Source organism: Dermochelys coriacea, chromosome 13, assembly GCF_009764565.3.
Source record: "Dermochelys coriacea isolate rDerCor1 chromosome 13, rDerCor1.pri.v4, whole genome shotgun sequence".
Classification (NCBI taxonomy): Eukaryota; Metazoa; Chordata; order Testudines; family Dermochelyidae; genus Dermochelys; species Dermochelys coriacea.
In genome coordinates this window covers 8,860,399-8,875,699 of record NC_050080.1, presented here as the reverse complement: position 1 = coordinate 8,875,699, position 15,301 = coordinate 8,860,399, and the positions used below count along the sequence as shown (strand labels likewise).

The following is a 15,301-nucleotide window of genomic DNA, read 5'->3' as shown; positions in this document are numbered from 1 at the left end:
CAGATTACATTGCTTCCACAAGACAGCAACAGAATGAGGTCACTACTATGGAAAAGGCTGGCTGGCAGATGTGTTCGGCATAAAGTGGAGTGGAGGAAGCCTGAGCATTATAGACAGAAGGAGAGGAATACTTTCTATTTGCTGCCCAGACAAAGAAGATTTGAGAGAGTTGTTTTAGGTACCAGTAACTTTGGGGGGGGAGGGGGGGAATTTTTAGAAACAAACCAGCACCTAGAGGAAACCTCCTCAAATCCCTTTTTCCCCCCTCTGCAAATCTATATAGCCCTGACCCAATGCACCACTGAAGTCACTGGAAAGCCTCCCAGTGGTTTCAGCGTTCAGGCCCTGTGTACAGAAACAAGGATTTTGGTTCCTTACCTAAAAGAACCTCCCCCAGGTTCTTTCAGTTTATTCTTTTGAGCGGCAGCTGCTTGTGGTGAAACGGTGGACAGAGCTTTGTTTCCAGGTAATACTGTTGGTTTTACCACAGGTACTGCAAGAAAATAAAGTCAATATTTGTTTTCTCCACATCACTTATGGTGGAGCTTCACATTTTAATTATTTTTATGGTAGGTTCATAGTCAGCTTTGGCACAAAGCTGTTTTTAAAAATGGCAGCAGTACAAAAGTAAAAAAATAGGATTGTGACATTTTTAGTTACTCTTCTTTCCCAAACATGTTTGCTGAATTTAAAAACCCTCCCAGGAAGCGTGTCCACCCCGAGCATTAAAGCATCATGCATGAAACAGTCTAGAAGTAACAGATATTTCAGTTTAGTAACAGAATTTAAACTGATGTTCACACAAGAAACTTAATTGCCACAAGCCCTATTTATACTACAGATAATCAGAGATATCTATCCTATGGCCTGCGGGCCTTACATGGCCCACAAGAGCATTTCATAAGGCTGCAGCCTGCTTGAATATACTAACAGCAGATTCATCAGCCTTTTGTCATCACGTTTACATCATTTTAGGCTTTGTCTACACTGGCAAGTGAAAGACAAAACTTTTGTCATTCAGAAGTGTTAACACACACACACACACACACACACACCCCTGAAAGACAAAAGTTTTGTTGATGACAAGCGCCAAGAGTCTCTCCTGCCAACGAACAGCAGCTATGCTGTGCGCCTTTTAGCAACATGGTTGTAGTGGCATAGCCGTGTCAGTAAAAGCTGCATAGTGTAGACATAGCTTTAGTTTACACAAATTTGTAAATAGGTTGTTTATACATACAGTATTGTCTAATACATACAAAACAAGCTGAACGTAAAATATAAAAATCAATACAAGTGACTTTAAATCTTATTAAACTATGTAAATCTGTTTGGCTCACACAAGGCTGAGCTTAGGTTTACGTGGCCCTCCTGTGTAATAAGATTGGGCAACACTGCTAGAAAAGAGAGTCAGCTCTTTTTAAGGGGAAAAAAAAAAAGTGTATTTGTGTAAGAAAGATGGAGACTTATTGGAAACAAAGCAAACCACTAGCTATGGCAACATGAATTTACTACAGTGCCTTGTGCAAAATTAGGAACCAGGATCTTTGCTGACTTCTAGTTTTATTCTAACTAGACAGAGGCTTTAACAAGCAACAACCAAATTCTGACTTTGAATGCATTTATCTAGTGACTTCCTCTAAACTTGATAAAAGATTCACACATATCTAAGGAAAACATTTGGTTCTGAATGATTTAATGAGACATAGCAGTACTTGGCAGTGTTGCCTAGTGCAGTGTTTCTCAACCTTTTTGATACGAGCTTGCTGCCTTCCTAAACCATGTCAGGGAGATCTCAGGGACTGGTGCCAATCCATAGACCAGTCATCGAGAAACACTGGCCTAGTGGATAGGGTACTGCACCGGGACTCAGGAAACCTGGGTTCTAGTTCTAACTCTGAAACTGGCCTACTGGGTAATCTTCAAAAGGTCCTTTCACCTCTGTCTCTCTCAGTATCCCCAGCTTTAAAATCCTCCTTTGTCAAACCCTTTGAGATCTAATGATGCAAAGTGCTACATAATAGCTAAGTATTAACAGAAAAGTAAAACCTTTCAACTATATTCATTCCCAAGTAACGTATCAATCCTGTTTTAGAAGTGTATTAAGGGTCATTTTTTTAAAAAAATGATACTATTAAAGAACATCAGAGTATCGAAAATATTTTCTTACCTGTCTGAAGTTGGTTCAGTTGAATTTGTTGAGGAGCTGTAAGCATAATACGATTATGTGGTTGCCGCAATGCTACCATAGGGGTTTGTGTCAATGTTACCTGTGGAGGCCTTATCAATGCCCCTCCTTTTTGAGACTGTTGGATAACCTGCCAAAAGATTGAGAGGAGATAACGTTAAACTATTTGAGGAACAATGATACACAAGATGTTAATCAAATGGATAAACCAAATCCTTATGCCAACCTTTAGACTGGTGAATAGATGTGTTTGAGCAAAAGCAAATTATAATCAATATAATCTTAAAGTATTTATTTTTGAACCATCTTTAGATATACCCTATTTCATGGAAAATTAACAGTCCAGTTGCTGCAGGTTAAATTACTTCTCTATAGGCAAAAAAGTCAAAAATAGCCAACTTCTAAAGATATTCAGGGTCAAATGGTCAGCTAAAGTCTCTAAATCTCCATGTGCATGTTCAGATAAGGGTTAAAGTAGCTGAAAATTTGACCCTTAGATAAAAACTTGATTTTAAGACAGTTATTCATGTCTACCTTTCATCATCACCATCTCCTTCTCAAAAATAGATGGGAAAACATTTCAAGTGGTGGATTCATGAACTGAAGACAAGTTTAACAGGAAGCGTCTCTTTTTAGCCCACCTGCTAACTGCAACCTGTCAAATTGTGATTCAATGCTACCATAGATGCTAAAGGAAGTGATTTAGCATAAACGAGCTTTTTTGTCGCAACTAGAATTCTTCAGTTTTCAGCAATCCTTTACTACCAAACTGCCACAAAAAGATGGTTTATAAACTCCTTCCAGACCCAAGATCATAACTTCCATAATTCTGTGACTCTGGTTTTACCTTTGCCCCATATGTTTCTTTCTAAAGAGTTACTGAACATGTAGTCTGACTTCTTGTAAGTCAAGCAAGAAGTATTAAGGACTAAATGATGGATTTAGAATTCTCTTCAGTAGGCTCCAAATGCCTTAACAGAAAGTCAACACACCCGGTTATATGTTAATCAGGCTGAACTTATCAGCTACTAAATATTTCTTTCAAGACTGTATCCTAACACTAGTTTTTTTTTTTTTTACTGGCTTGTTACAAGCAACTCCCCTTTAGATTTTTTTACTGAAAATTCTGAATAGCAAAGACATTCTAATGTATCAAGTGAAGGTCTAACACCTGGGAACATCCAAGTCTTACTTAGTCCTACCACTAATTTGCTATTACCTTCAACAAGTCATTTAACTTCACTGTGCCTCATTTTTTTGGTGTGTAAAGCCAGTTATAATCAAGTTTACTTCCTTGTCAGTTCTGAGGATTACTTAATTTAAGAAATCTCTTTGAAAATGTGAAGTGCCAGGTGTTTAAGTCAGACCTTTCTTGAACAGTGGAAAAACCAGTTATTTAAATGGAGAGTGTATAGCAGGATCAAAGATTCTTCTCTCGCAAAACAAATCTATAGTCCACTGGATAAACTCTAGAAGTTCACCATTTTCTCGTGCAAGGAAGTTTGGACTACAGGCTAAGAGATTAAGAGGCAGATCATTAGTTGAGGGACATATTTGCTGAAAATACTGATTCTGATCAGAGTGCAATACCCTAATTTTGCAATCTGCCTCTTAGGAATCTCAGAAGTTAAGCAGTGAGAAAGCCATCTATCCATTCCAGCCTATTTTTTAAATTTTCACCAGTCTATGAAAATATTAGTAGAGTCTAAGACATCCATATGGAGTTATTTCCTATTCCCAGAACCACCCATAATCTTTCCTTTTTCCAAGTGTAGATAGTTGACACCAAGAGATGCTTTTGGTATTCAAACTAACATCTGAAAGAGGTAGTTTCCTATTTGTTAAAATGAAGTTGCTATAGCTTCCACCTTCCCAAAAAAGAGCCCACGGCACAAAAAGCAAAGTGGATTTTAAATCAGAAGGCATCACCATCAAATGAAAATTTTTGAGAATGATTGTCTATCATGGCCCTCTCCAGAGACTTTGGTTAAGTATCAAATCTACTGCCACTGAGCTACAGGATAGCTTCTAAAAATTCAATCATATATCTTAAACACTGCAAAGGCATCCCCTGTAGATAGTTTCACATTTCTATTGCTAGATGTGCTCAAGTCCTCCACAAGTATCCCGCACTGCTACATATTGGTGTGAAGACCACACAACCAATATGCACATATATTTTAGTCAACTAGTAATTGTTTCATTCTAGTAAATATGGTCAGTATCCCTTAAACAAAAGAAGAAAATTCACACTTTATGCCTAATTTTCATTATGCTTTCCCAGACTGCAGATAGGTCATAGTGAATCATAGAAATGTAGGCCTAGAAGGGCCCTTGAGAAAAGTCATTAAATCCAGTGCCCTGCACTAAGACAGGATGAATTCATTTGTCTAAGGAAATAAACAAATAATGCCTTTCTACAAAGATGCTATTAGTATTACAATTTCTGCCGCCTGCTCTCAATCCCTCAAATTCTGGATAGAAGTAGATTCTAAGCAGACATCACAATAAATATCAATACTGGCCAATACACTACTAAATATAAATGATCTATATAAATAATCTGCAAGCCCATCTGGAAAAGCAACCATAAATACAGAAAAATACTCTGCTGCCTCAAGGAGAAGGGATTCTACATCATCAGATTTTGTTTCTTCCTATTCTGCTATCACTATTATCTTTATGTACATTCCAGAAAATTGACCAAAGCAAAAGAGGAAGCATGGCCTTGTCATTAGTGTTAATGTGGACCAGGCCTGGAGACCTCCAGATTCTTGCTCTGCCACAAAGCTTCTTGTGTGACCTTGGGCAAAACATCTATCTCTCTGGCTAGTTTACACAGCCTGTGGGAGCAAGCCTCCCAGCCCAGTTTGACAGACTTGGGCTAGTGGGGCTCCTGGTAGCATCGTAAAAATAGCTATGTAGACAGCACTTTGAAGTTGCAGCTTAGAGCCCAAAACCAGAGGAAGTGCTGTCTACACACCTATTTTTAAAGCACTAACACAAGCCCCACAAGCACAGAGTCTGTCAAACCAGACAAGACACGCTCCCACGGGCTGTGTAGACTGACCCTCTGTGCCTCAGTAATACTTCCCTACATCACAGAAGTATTGCAAGGATAATATTTTAATCACTGTAACCATACTATGGTGATAAGTGCCACGTTAGTACCCAAAATAGATGTGAATGCTTTTGTATTTTCTCTGGACAATTCAAAGTTTAACATGGGCACGTGGTCAACTGGTCTATTACAATATGTTGATCAAGTCCCTTAGAATGATATCAAAATTGTGTTATAATGGACTTTTGTTAAATTGAATATTAATATTCTATCTCTGGTTAATACAAGCTACTAAATGATCTACATTCCTTTAAAAAAAAAAAGCCACAAATCATGTAACCTAGATTTAAAAAAAACAAAAAAACAAAAAAAAAAACAAAAAAAACACCCTACAATACTTCATTATTACACACGTCTAAAATCTGCATCAGTTTTTATTTAAAACAATTCTAAGAATTTACGACCTGGCTCTACATTGACTGAAAAAATTTGCTGATTTTTTATTTTTAATAATTAGGAAATGATAGAGGACTTTGATCATTGCCGTATTTAAAATAATACATTATTTCCTTCTTAGCAGTTACCTTCTTTAAATGTTCACAGAAAGGTCTCTGGCTGAGCTAAACTGTTAAGAATAGTCATTACACTTCAAAAGCCAATATATGGTGCACTTCAGTTTACGTACCAGTGGTGTAGGTTGCCCTTGTTTGCCAACCCCAACTTGCGTAGGCTGAGTTAGACTAATTACAGGCTGTTGGAGAGTACTTGTTACAGTAGCAGTAGCCTTCCCCGCAGTGCGCTGAACTGAGCTGCTCAGCATCACTGCTGTCAGCGCAGTTGTTGCTTGTGTTGTGGGCTGCTGCTGTTGACTTTGCTGAATGAAAGCTGCCGAGTCTGGGGTTAACTGTCTCAAGGCAGGTAAACTCCTCTGAAGAAAAAAAAGGAGAATGAAAGAATTTACTTTCACATAACTATGGTGAATTCTGGTTAAGTTAAAATTTTTCTGAGTACAGAAATCCTAGATCACCACGGAGCGCTAACAGGAATTATGCAGCTATTATCTAAAAAAATAAAAAAAGAATCAGTGCATTTAATCTCAAACAGTCAAAAATGTGTCTGGTTTTACAGTTAAAACATCGTATGTGACCCCCAAGGACCTCTGGACACCATCTAGCAGAAGACACGGGTACAAGGATCCCCTGGGTTCATCAAGAAAATGTCATGTAAGGTCTAATAAAAGCCAGTGTCATACTGGTCATCATAATCTTTGTAAGATGTATATATGGAGAATGTGAGAAGTTACACACTTTTTATATATCTATAACACACACACACACACACAGAAAATTATGCTCTCTAGGCACTGAAGTTAAATACTGACCATTCAACAGTAGCCTACCTTGAGACAAAATTCTCCACATAGGAAGTGGGACACATCTCCTTGGTGGACTACTGTACGTCTCACAATGAAAGTCTATTAGCATACTGAGTCAAATGCTAACAGAGAGCTTGCAGAAACTTCAGAAAGAAATTAACAGGAAGAGTAAAACACGGAGTGTGGGAAATCCTGTTTTTCAGATGAAGATCAAAGGGCTTATATAGTGTCTCTCAGGGAGCAAAAAGACACTTCCACTGGTGAAGACTGCCTGCAGGCCTGATCTGACAAAAGGGGCAATCTCAGCCATCCTGGTTGAAAATGCTGAGAAAAGGGACTTGGTATCTTGCAGAAGACAGGAGATTGTCTTGAGTTAAGTTTAGGTTATAGAAAGCGTGTTAGGATTTTGTTTTATATGTAACCATTGGTTTCCAATATTCTTTGCCATTTACATCGCTGTTCTTTGATAAGTTTATTCTTGTTTTAGCTAGTCTGTACTATTCCTTTGGGAGGAGAGGATCTGAGACTTCTGTGAGTATTCAGTGGAACAGGAGCTGAGCATGCCAAAGGGATGCTCTGAGGACTTAGAAGTCCTGGTGTGCCTAATCACTATCTGATCCAGGCCTCGCTATCTCTGTAAGGTGGAGCATGTGTTGCCAGAGGTTGGTGGAGTCCGCATGAGGAAGTCTTGTCTGTGCTCAGGGTAGGTGGTAGCAAAGTACTGCCAACCCTGGATTAACAGGGTGACTTGTCCCAGGAGCTGGTGAGCTTGGAGCTAAACCAATCTGGTTGAAGAATGGCCCCACCCAAGAGGAATGAAGTGATTCCTGTGTAAAAAGGAGCCAGGATTAAAGTAGTAATAAAGAGCAGATAGGAAAAGAGATAGACAGAAAGTGAGAGCAGGATAGGAAGCTCAGAGCAGGGAGGAAAGCGCTCGAGCAAGGAGGGAACCTGACTAGACAGGAAAGAGACTGGGAGACCCAGAGGGAAAGCAAGAAGCTTCGAGGTGGGAAGGGGCCCAGGAAAAACTGCAGCACAGCTGAAGGAAAAGGAGTACTTGTGGCACCTTAGAGACTAACAAAAGTACTCCTTTTCTTTTTGCAAATACAGACCAACACAGCTGCTACTCTGAAACAGGTAAAGAAGCAAACGTCCCTGTTCAGTACAGGGCCCTGGGCTAGAACCCAGAGTCAACGGTGGGATTGGGTTCCCCTACCAGCCCCAGTGAAAGGGGTTGCAGACTGAACCTCAGACAGGCTGAGAAACAGCCCCAGAGAGAGCAGAAGGATCTGTTTTGAGTAAGAGTGAGATTTTTTTTTTTTTTTTTTTTTTTTTTTAAGTTTGGATAGTTCTGACTTAAGAGGGTGACCCAGCCAGAGGGCTAAGTCACTGGAAGAGGAACTGCTATAGCACCAGAGCAACAGTTGCCAGGGGGCACTAGCCCAGTGAGAGAGCTGCGATACCATGCCTGGCCACAAGGGGGCATCCAGTGCTGAGTGGACTGTTACATCTCGGTATCCCCTCCTCCAGCAGTGAAGCATCACAGTATGGTAATGCTGCTCAAAGATTTTAGAATCCTAAACCACAATTTTCCATTTGCTACATAGGTCAGAGATCTCCTTATATATCAAAGGCAGGAAAAGGCAATAACAATGTTAAGTGTTTAGCTATGCAGCCTTAAGAGACAGGAAATACCAAAGTGAAGGCTGCACATGCCACCTTAACTCTGCTCCCCTTAAACATTTATATAGTCAAACATTGTTATTGTGTGCTCCTTGTCCTCCCAAGCCTCCTCTTTTTGTAGTTTTCCTTGTTGCACTTTGTGTAATTTTAGCTTGCAAGTTCCTTTGGGGCAAGTATAGTGACGTTCTACTTGTTTTGCGAAGTGCCTACCACACTTTTGAGTTCCAGAGACAATAATCATGATTACATAAGTATTTATGAAAAGTACCAGCTAGACAGCCCTGGAAAGTACATTTTCTGGTTTATCCATAAAACACAACAGCAGAGGCACCAATAGTGCAAGTTTCCCCGGTGCTTCAAGCTTGTTCCTCTGAGATCACTTCTAGGAATGAGAGAATACATCAGTCTCCATGCTATTCAATCCTTGGGTCTACCTGCCAAGGCTGCACTAGGGTGACCGGACAACAAATGTGAAAAATCAGGATGGGGGGGTAATAGGAGCCTATATAAGAAAGAGACCCAAAAATTGGGACTGTCTCTATAAAATTGGGACATCTGGTCATCCTGGGCTGCACACTAAAGTGCAAATTGCTTGAAGAGTTTTGCACCGTGGAGAGATAAATGGCTTTGATCACTGAAAAGAATAATTACGTTCCAGATGTCTCACAAAACTAACTTAGCCATTACAGTGGAACCTGTGTGGTGCGGGGGGCAGAAATCTCAGGAGACTGGGAAGCAAAACATGTATTTGTGTATTTTAAAGGATCTTTTTAAAAATCTGATCAGATATATTTAAAATATGCACACATTGTACTAGAAGAGCATCTCTCATTAAATTGATGTGCTTCTGCTCAGATAAGCACGGAAAGATAATAAAAGAATATGGGACTTATGAATTACCTTCAGGAAAGGCACAAGGTAAGGTTGAGGTGAAGAATTAAGTTCTCGGTACAGCCTGCTGGTAAAATCTTCTGCTTCAATTTTTCCATCCTATGAAACAAAACAGATATTCAAATTCACCAAATAAATGAACTTTGGACATTAAGGCCCACATCTATTTCTAAAGGTTGACTTAATTTATTAAAGATAAGTTGTCATTTCCATCATGCCTGGCTTTTTTTTTTATCTATCAAGAGTATTATGGTCATATACATTTTGTAGAATCCAATTGTGAAGTACAAGTTACACCAGTCTCAGACAATTAACCTAGACAAGATCAAAAATTCCACAGCCCTGATCGATTTAGAGAAAGTGGAAGCTGAATTGCAATATTACTTGAAAGTTTTAATATTATGAATAGATCCTAACACAACTTTCCTTTTGGTCCACAAAAAGCACATCCAGTTTTAAAATTCATAGGCTATACAATTTTGCCAGGTATTCTACAAATACTAAAAATTTCATTTTTTAATATTGGTATGTAATGTTATTGTCCAAAAATACATCTATAAATAAGAAATTATGAATGTTCATACTCAGAGCATAATAATGGGCCTTTAATTAAAGAATCCTTTTACTTGTTAATACCACCTTAGATCAGTAAAACGTTTAGAATTTAAAACACTAATTTAAATATTCACCATTCATACTGCATTCTTTTTGCATTCCACTTATCTCATATCATGACAGTAGGCTAATCAGCTGCACATTCTAGTACAGTGGTTCTCAAACTTTTTTTTTTTTTTTTTTTTTTTTTTACACACACACACACACACACACACACACACACACACACACACACGACCCCTTTCAAATAGTAAGCCTCTGAGTGCAATCCCCCCTTATAAATTAAGCACACTTTTTTATATATTTAATACCATTATAAATGGTAGATGCAAAGTGGGTTCGGGGTACAGGCTGACAGCTCACAACCCCCCATGTAATAACCTCACAACCCCAAGGGGTTCTGATCTCCAGATTGAGAACCCCTGTTCTAGTACAATGGTAGGATATTTACATTGCAAATATTACAGGAAACTGTTGGGTTTAAAAAAGTCCATTTTAATTAATAAGAAAAACCATATGCAGAATATCTACTTATCTTAGGTTTTATAAAACCCTGTTTTTCATAAAACTTAATTTTGTGAATTAAATTTAGCCAGCATCTCTTGATTTATCAGTAGTTTTAATGAGCTTTTCTTACCAACAAGTTTTGTACTAGCTCTTTCACATTAGCTGTAGTCTCTGAAGACTGTTTTCCAGAAGAAGCCAGTTTTATTAATGTGGATAGAAAATTCTTGCATTTCTTCACATTCTCCATAGTTTCCTATTGGGGAGGGAAAAGAAAGTTAGGTAAAATAAAAGGAAGGCAAGATGTGCCTCTTCAGTTGGAAGTTTACCAGACATGCTCTTTTACATGATGGTTTTAAAAAAAAAATAAGCAGCAAATATTTTATTCCTACTAAAAGGTTTGCCATATGGGAAGCACTGGTTTCAAAGTGACCTGGGGACTTCCAGGTCCTGCTGCCCTGAAATATGAAAGCACCACACAGGTGATACTCTCAAAGGCCGGGTGCTTCCAAAGTGGTCACGTAATCTAATGGTTGCTTACAAAGAAAGAACTCCTTTGGCTTATGACCTGGTTGTGGTCTGTGAGGTGCAAGGTCCTCTGCTGTAGCCCCACAACACACAGAATATTAGCTAAGATTTTACATACCAGATAGTATGAAGCGTATAATAAAATTGACAGAATGTTTGCAGGTGTGATGCAATGAAACATTTTATATTTCAATTATGAAAACATAGTAATTTACAATTGTTTGAAGTTGGTGTGCATACAAGATATTTAGGGAATGGAAGTCAAGACCACACCATGTAACCTCATGCTTAAATAGTGTATTATAATATGAGAAGCAAGTAGGTATTGATGCTCATCTCCCTATAGAACAAAGGGCATTCCAGCTTGATTCTGTCTCTTATGCCATCAATCACTGCCTATCTTGAAGATATTTAATACATATCTTGAACCAGGAAGAATTCTTGAGTTTTAATCCTATTCGGACATTAAATAAATCACAGTAAGTGATTTGTCCATGTCCCAGAGGGCAGTCAAAGTGCTTTGAAGAGTTCCATATAAATGCTACATTACCAACCATAAAGAAAAGTTGTTACAAATCAAAATTCAGCTCATTCTACATGTATCCTAAATTATATTTTTTCTGCTAAATTTCATTATTTTCTGTAAGACCAATAACTCAAGGGAACTCAGTCTTGATTTGCTCCTTACTCTAATAATGTTACATTTACTTAAGTGTATGTACACCAGGTGTATAATGAGAACAGTAGCACAGAATTTTAAAAAAAACATATGTATAGTTTGAGCTGGTAACCATGATCTTACTGTGGCAGCAGTAGAAGTTGCTGTTGCTCCTTGCACAGTTCTCTGAGTTCCAGTCTGTACAGCTGTGGCTGTACCTAATGCAGTTGTTTGTGCGGTACCACCCAGAACAATCTGAGGCTGTAGAGAATACAGACATGGGTTATCCCTTTTGGAGTGTGTGTGAAAAATCTGTCTTTTTGTACCACATAACCGAAGGAAAAGGAATAACCAAATCACAGAACTATGGAACATCCTTCACAGCTGCTATAAAAAACCAAAACTGGTAGTGATAGTATCAGCCATCTGTTGCAGTTCAAAGAAAGAACCACCAGATGGCAGAACACACTACATATTTAAAACTGAAAATACTAAAAGTTGATTAAAGAATGCATGATTTTTGATTACAGGATAAAAGAAAGTATAACACTTGAGCATGAAAATGTGCTCAAATCCCAAAGCATTATTAAGCTAGTGCTATATTTCTGCTACCTAGACATCCAAAGTTGTTTACCTGTTTCCCTCAACTGCCATTCCCCCTGAAAGGAGGATTTGGTTTTTTTAGAAGGCATAATGGGTAAAGACTTCACTCTCAGTTGTTTCTATTACCTTTTGGATGAATAGCTGGAAAGAATAATTTTCTTCATAAAGTTATACAAAACTAATTGAATATGCCTCTAAAATTAATTTAACGCATAGAAAAACGTAAGTTTTTTTGTATAATAATATTTTTAATTTGAACATTCCTTTAAAAAAAAATGGCTGTAGTGGCAGAACCCTTCAGCCGGATTCTAAAATTTAGGGAGAACATGCAGAAGAGCTCTTTCAAACAATTTAGTAGTTCCAAGCATGTTACAAAACAAACAGACAAAACAGCAAACGATGCAGAAATAAAAATGTCTTTAATTAAAGAACTAAAATTATAACTAGACCCTTCTTTCATCTATACTACTTGCCTGTTGGCTTTCAAGGTGCATTTCTAAACTACTGATGACAATCCCTTTGCATCAAGAAAATAATTGCACATTAGAACTAGTTTTTAACATTTGCATTAATAGCCCAATTATCAAAAGTTACTCTTCTGTACTATACAAGGTACCCAAGAGAAGGCATTCTAGATTTTTCAAAGCAAATGATTCATTGTGTTTTGGAAGGAGGGAAAGGAGAAGATTACCCAACTTACACCGCTGTTAGGAAAATAGAAGAACGAAGCAAAAACCATTGTGTGTTCACTCCAAAGACAATGAAGACAGTGAATTTGCTCATCCAGCACAAGAGTAGTGAAAATCAGGGAGGCACTATTGCATAAAAGAAGGCTCAAATCTGGAAAGGTCACTACAGAGTCTTCCCGCTCAGTATAGGCTAAAACTAGGTTAAAGGGGAACAAGAACTGTGCACTTGGTGCTCAGTGTAAAGAAGGGGAACATTCAAGAAAACCCTTCATTGATTCATCTGTTGTCAGGTTAAAGGGGAAAGAAAGCATGAAAAAATGAAGGTTAGGATGTAGGAATCAGATGGCATCAGTACTGCATATAACACTCCATCCCTACTTCCAGATTTTCTTGGTGGTGTGGTTAGAAAGTGTGGGTCACCCTATTAGTCAGTCTGTACTTAGGACAGAATCCCCCAAGTTGAGGAGGCACTATGAGACATCCTTGAGGCATATTGAATCCCTGTGGATATATAAAAACCAAAAGCAGAAGAGCTGGAGGCGGGAGACGATAAAGCAATGGTATGAAAAGGTTAAAGAAGAATTACAGGGGAGGAGGAAGTTTAGAATAAGAACCCTTTAAAAAGCTTAAGCAGAGACAATAATGGAACTATAGTCCTATAGTATCAAAGAGCGTTTCAAATCCAAAGAGGAAAACGCTTTTCCTTTGGAGGAAAAGCATAGGAGGTATTTTAAACAAGCAGGACTTTCAAAACGAAAGTTGACTTTGAAAAGAATGTTGCTGAGTAGCTGAAGTCTAAAATCTGACATAGTTGAAGATTATCAGACATTTTAGGGAACGGAGAAAAAAGTGTCCTATGTACTCTAAGTGCTCACCCAGAGATATTCCCAAACAGAATTTTACTCCAAGTTATTTTAGCAATTCATAGCTTCATTGTTCATATGTATTTTTCTACAAACTCACCTGCACTACAGGAGGACGCTGTAACGTTGTTGTGGGCTGTACAGTTGTCTGAGCCTGAGACACCTGCTTGATTATAGTAGTTGGTGTCACCTGCCGTGCAATTATAGGCGTTCCAGGAGCCTACAAAAGAATCCAAACTATGTTAGAGTTTGAACATAAGAATTGCAGTAGAAGACCAGAGGAATGGTTCATCTAGTCCAGTACCCTGCCTCTGATAGCAGCCAGTAGAAGATACTTCAGAGGAAGGTACAAGAAACCCCATAGTGGGCTATTTTGGAACAACCTGCCAATAGGATTTTTTTTACCCTATTTAATGTAACCATGGTGGTCTCATACATAGAAATACCTAATCCTTGAAACAAAAAAACATCATGCTAAGCTCTTGGCCTCAATGATTTATTATGGCAATGAGCTCCATGGGTTAATTATGCATGGCCTAAAAGTATTTCTTTTAATTAGTTTTAAATTTACTGCCAGTCAACTGAAGAGAATATCAGTTTCAGTAAAAAAAAAAAAAAAAACACCCACAACAACAACAGCCTACGTGTAACACATTAGGGTTGGGGCGCTGTGGTCGTGCTGTTTGGTGAAGCTTGTACAGCACTGCCTTGACCTATTATTGCCTAAAACCAGCGTTATTAGTCCCTCACTTTCCTAATGACTAAGTTCACAGACATGTTTAAGGAAAATTATTTTCCTACTTATAGAAAGCAAGCAGCTCACCGGCACTGTTGATATCTGCACTGGTGGTGCACTGGTGGGTGTGGCAGGACGAGGAGTCATGGTATTTTGGGGCTGGGATTGGGCATGTGCCTGTGCCTGCGCCTGCATTTGTGCCAAGGCTTGTTGAGGGATCATCAGTAACTGTCCATTTTCGCTACGCACAAGGACCATACCTGTGAACAAAGAAAGAGGTCAAGAAGCATTCTGCACACGCAAATGGCTACAGAACAAAAAGGGAACAGCTCTAAATATCTTTAGGAAGCCCAGCACATTTGAAATTAGCATGTACACTGGAATGTATACCCAGCTGCGAATAGTCTGGATTCACACAAAACGGGTTTATAAAGTTTTATATAAAGAAAAATTAAATATCCCAACACTTATCATAAAATCTTGATTAAAACTAAAGAATATTTCTGTAGTAAGTCTATCAAGTTATGGTACAATACTACATGCACATAATATACAATACCATAAACATTCCACATGGCTAAGAGGTTAAAACGAGTAATCCTGAAAACATCTTACTTATTCTTTTCTGACTTTAAGGTGTTCACTTTTTATGAAGTGCTCCACTTGAAAGAAAATCCTGCCATTAAACCAGATTCCCATTAGCCTGGCTTAAAAAAAAAAAGTTAACACATTTCTCTAACTTCTAAATTAATTTTCCATAACAATTTTAGCAATGAAAATGGTTATAAAATCATAATCTCTCTCAAGAGCATCTGTAACAGATGGTACTGTACTACATTACACCCCGAAAGATAAATAAAATAGAGAGGGCAATGAGGCAGTCATTCCCTGTTCAGTCACATATCCAAAC

The 15,301-nt window shown here is 38.3% G+C and overlaps 1 protein-coding gene across 3 annotated transcripts in view; it reads right to left on the bottom strand.

The window, feature by feature from the left end:
- Positions 1–15,301, bottom strand: part of TAF4 (TATA-box binding protein associated factor 4) — a 66,823-nt gene that overhangs the window by 22,051 nt on the left and 29,471 nt on the right. For 2 of the 3 annotated variants that reach the window (XR_005288700.1, XM_038370173.2), the window contains exons 3-10: positions 14,479–14,651; positions 13,756–13,875; positions 11,645–11,761; positions 10,448–10,570; positions 9,205–9,294; positions 5,932–6,174; positions 2,168–2,315; positions 379–493 (exon numbers count right to left, since the gene is read on the bottom strand). Coding sequence is in view for 2 of the 3 variants with exons in the window: in XM_038370173.2 (XP_038226101.1) it covers positions 379–493; positions 2,168–2,315; positions 5,932–6,174; positions 9,205–9,294; positions 10,448–10,570; positions 11,645–11,761; positions 13,756–13,875; positions 14,479–14,651 (1,129 nt within the window). In the remaining variant the exon portion in view is untranslated. The remainder of the gene's footprint in view (positions 1–378; positions 494–2,167; positions 2,316–5,931; positions 6,175–9,204; positions 9,295–10,447; positions 10,571–11,644; positions 11,762–13,755; positions 13,876–14,478; positions 14,652–15,301) is intronic. The other variant, XM_038370174.2, reaches the window with a different exon arrangement.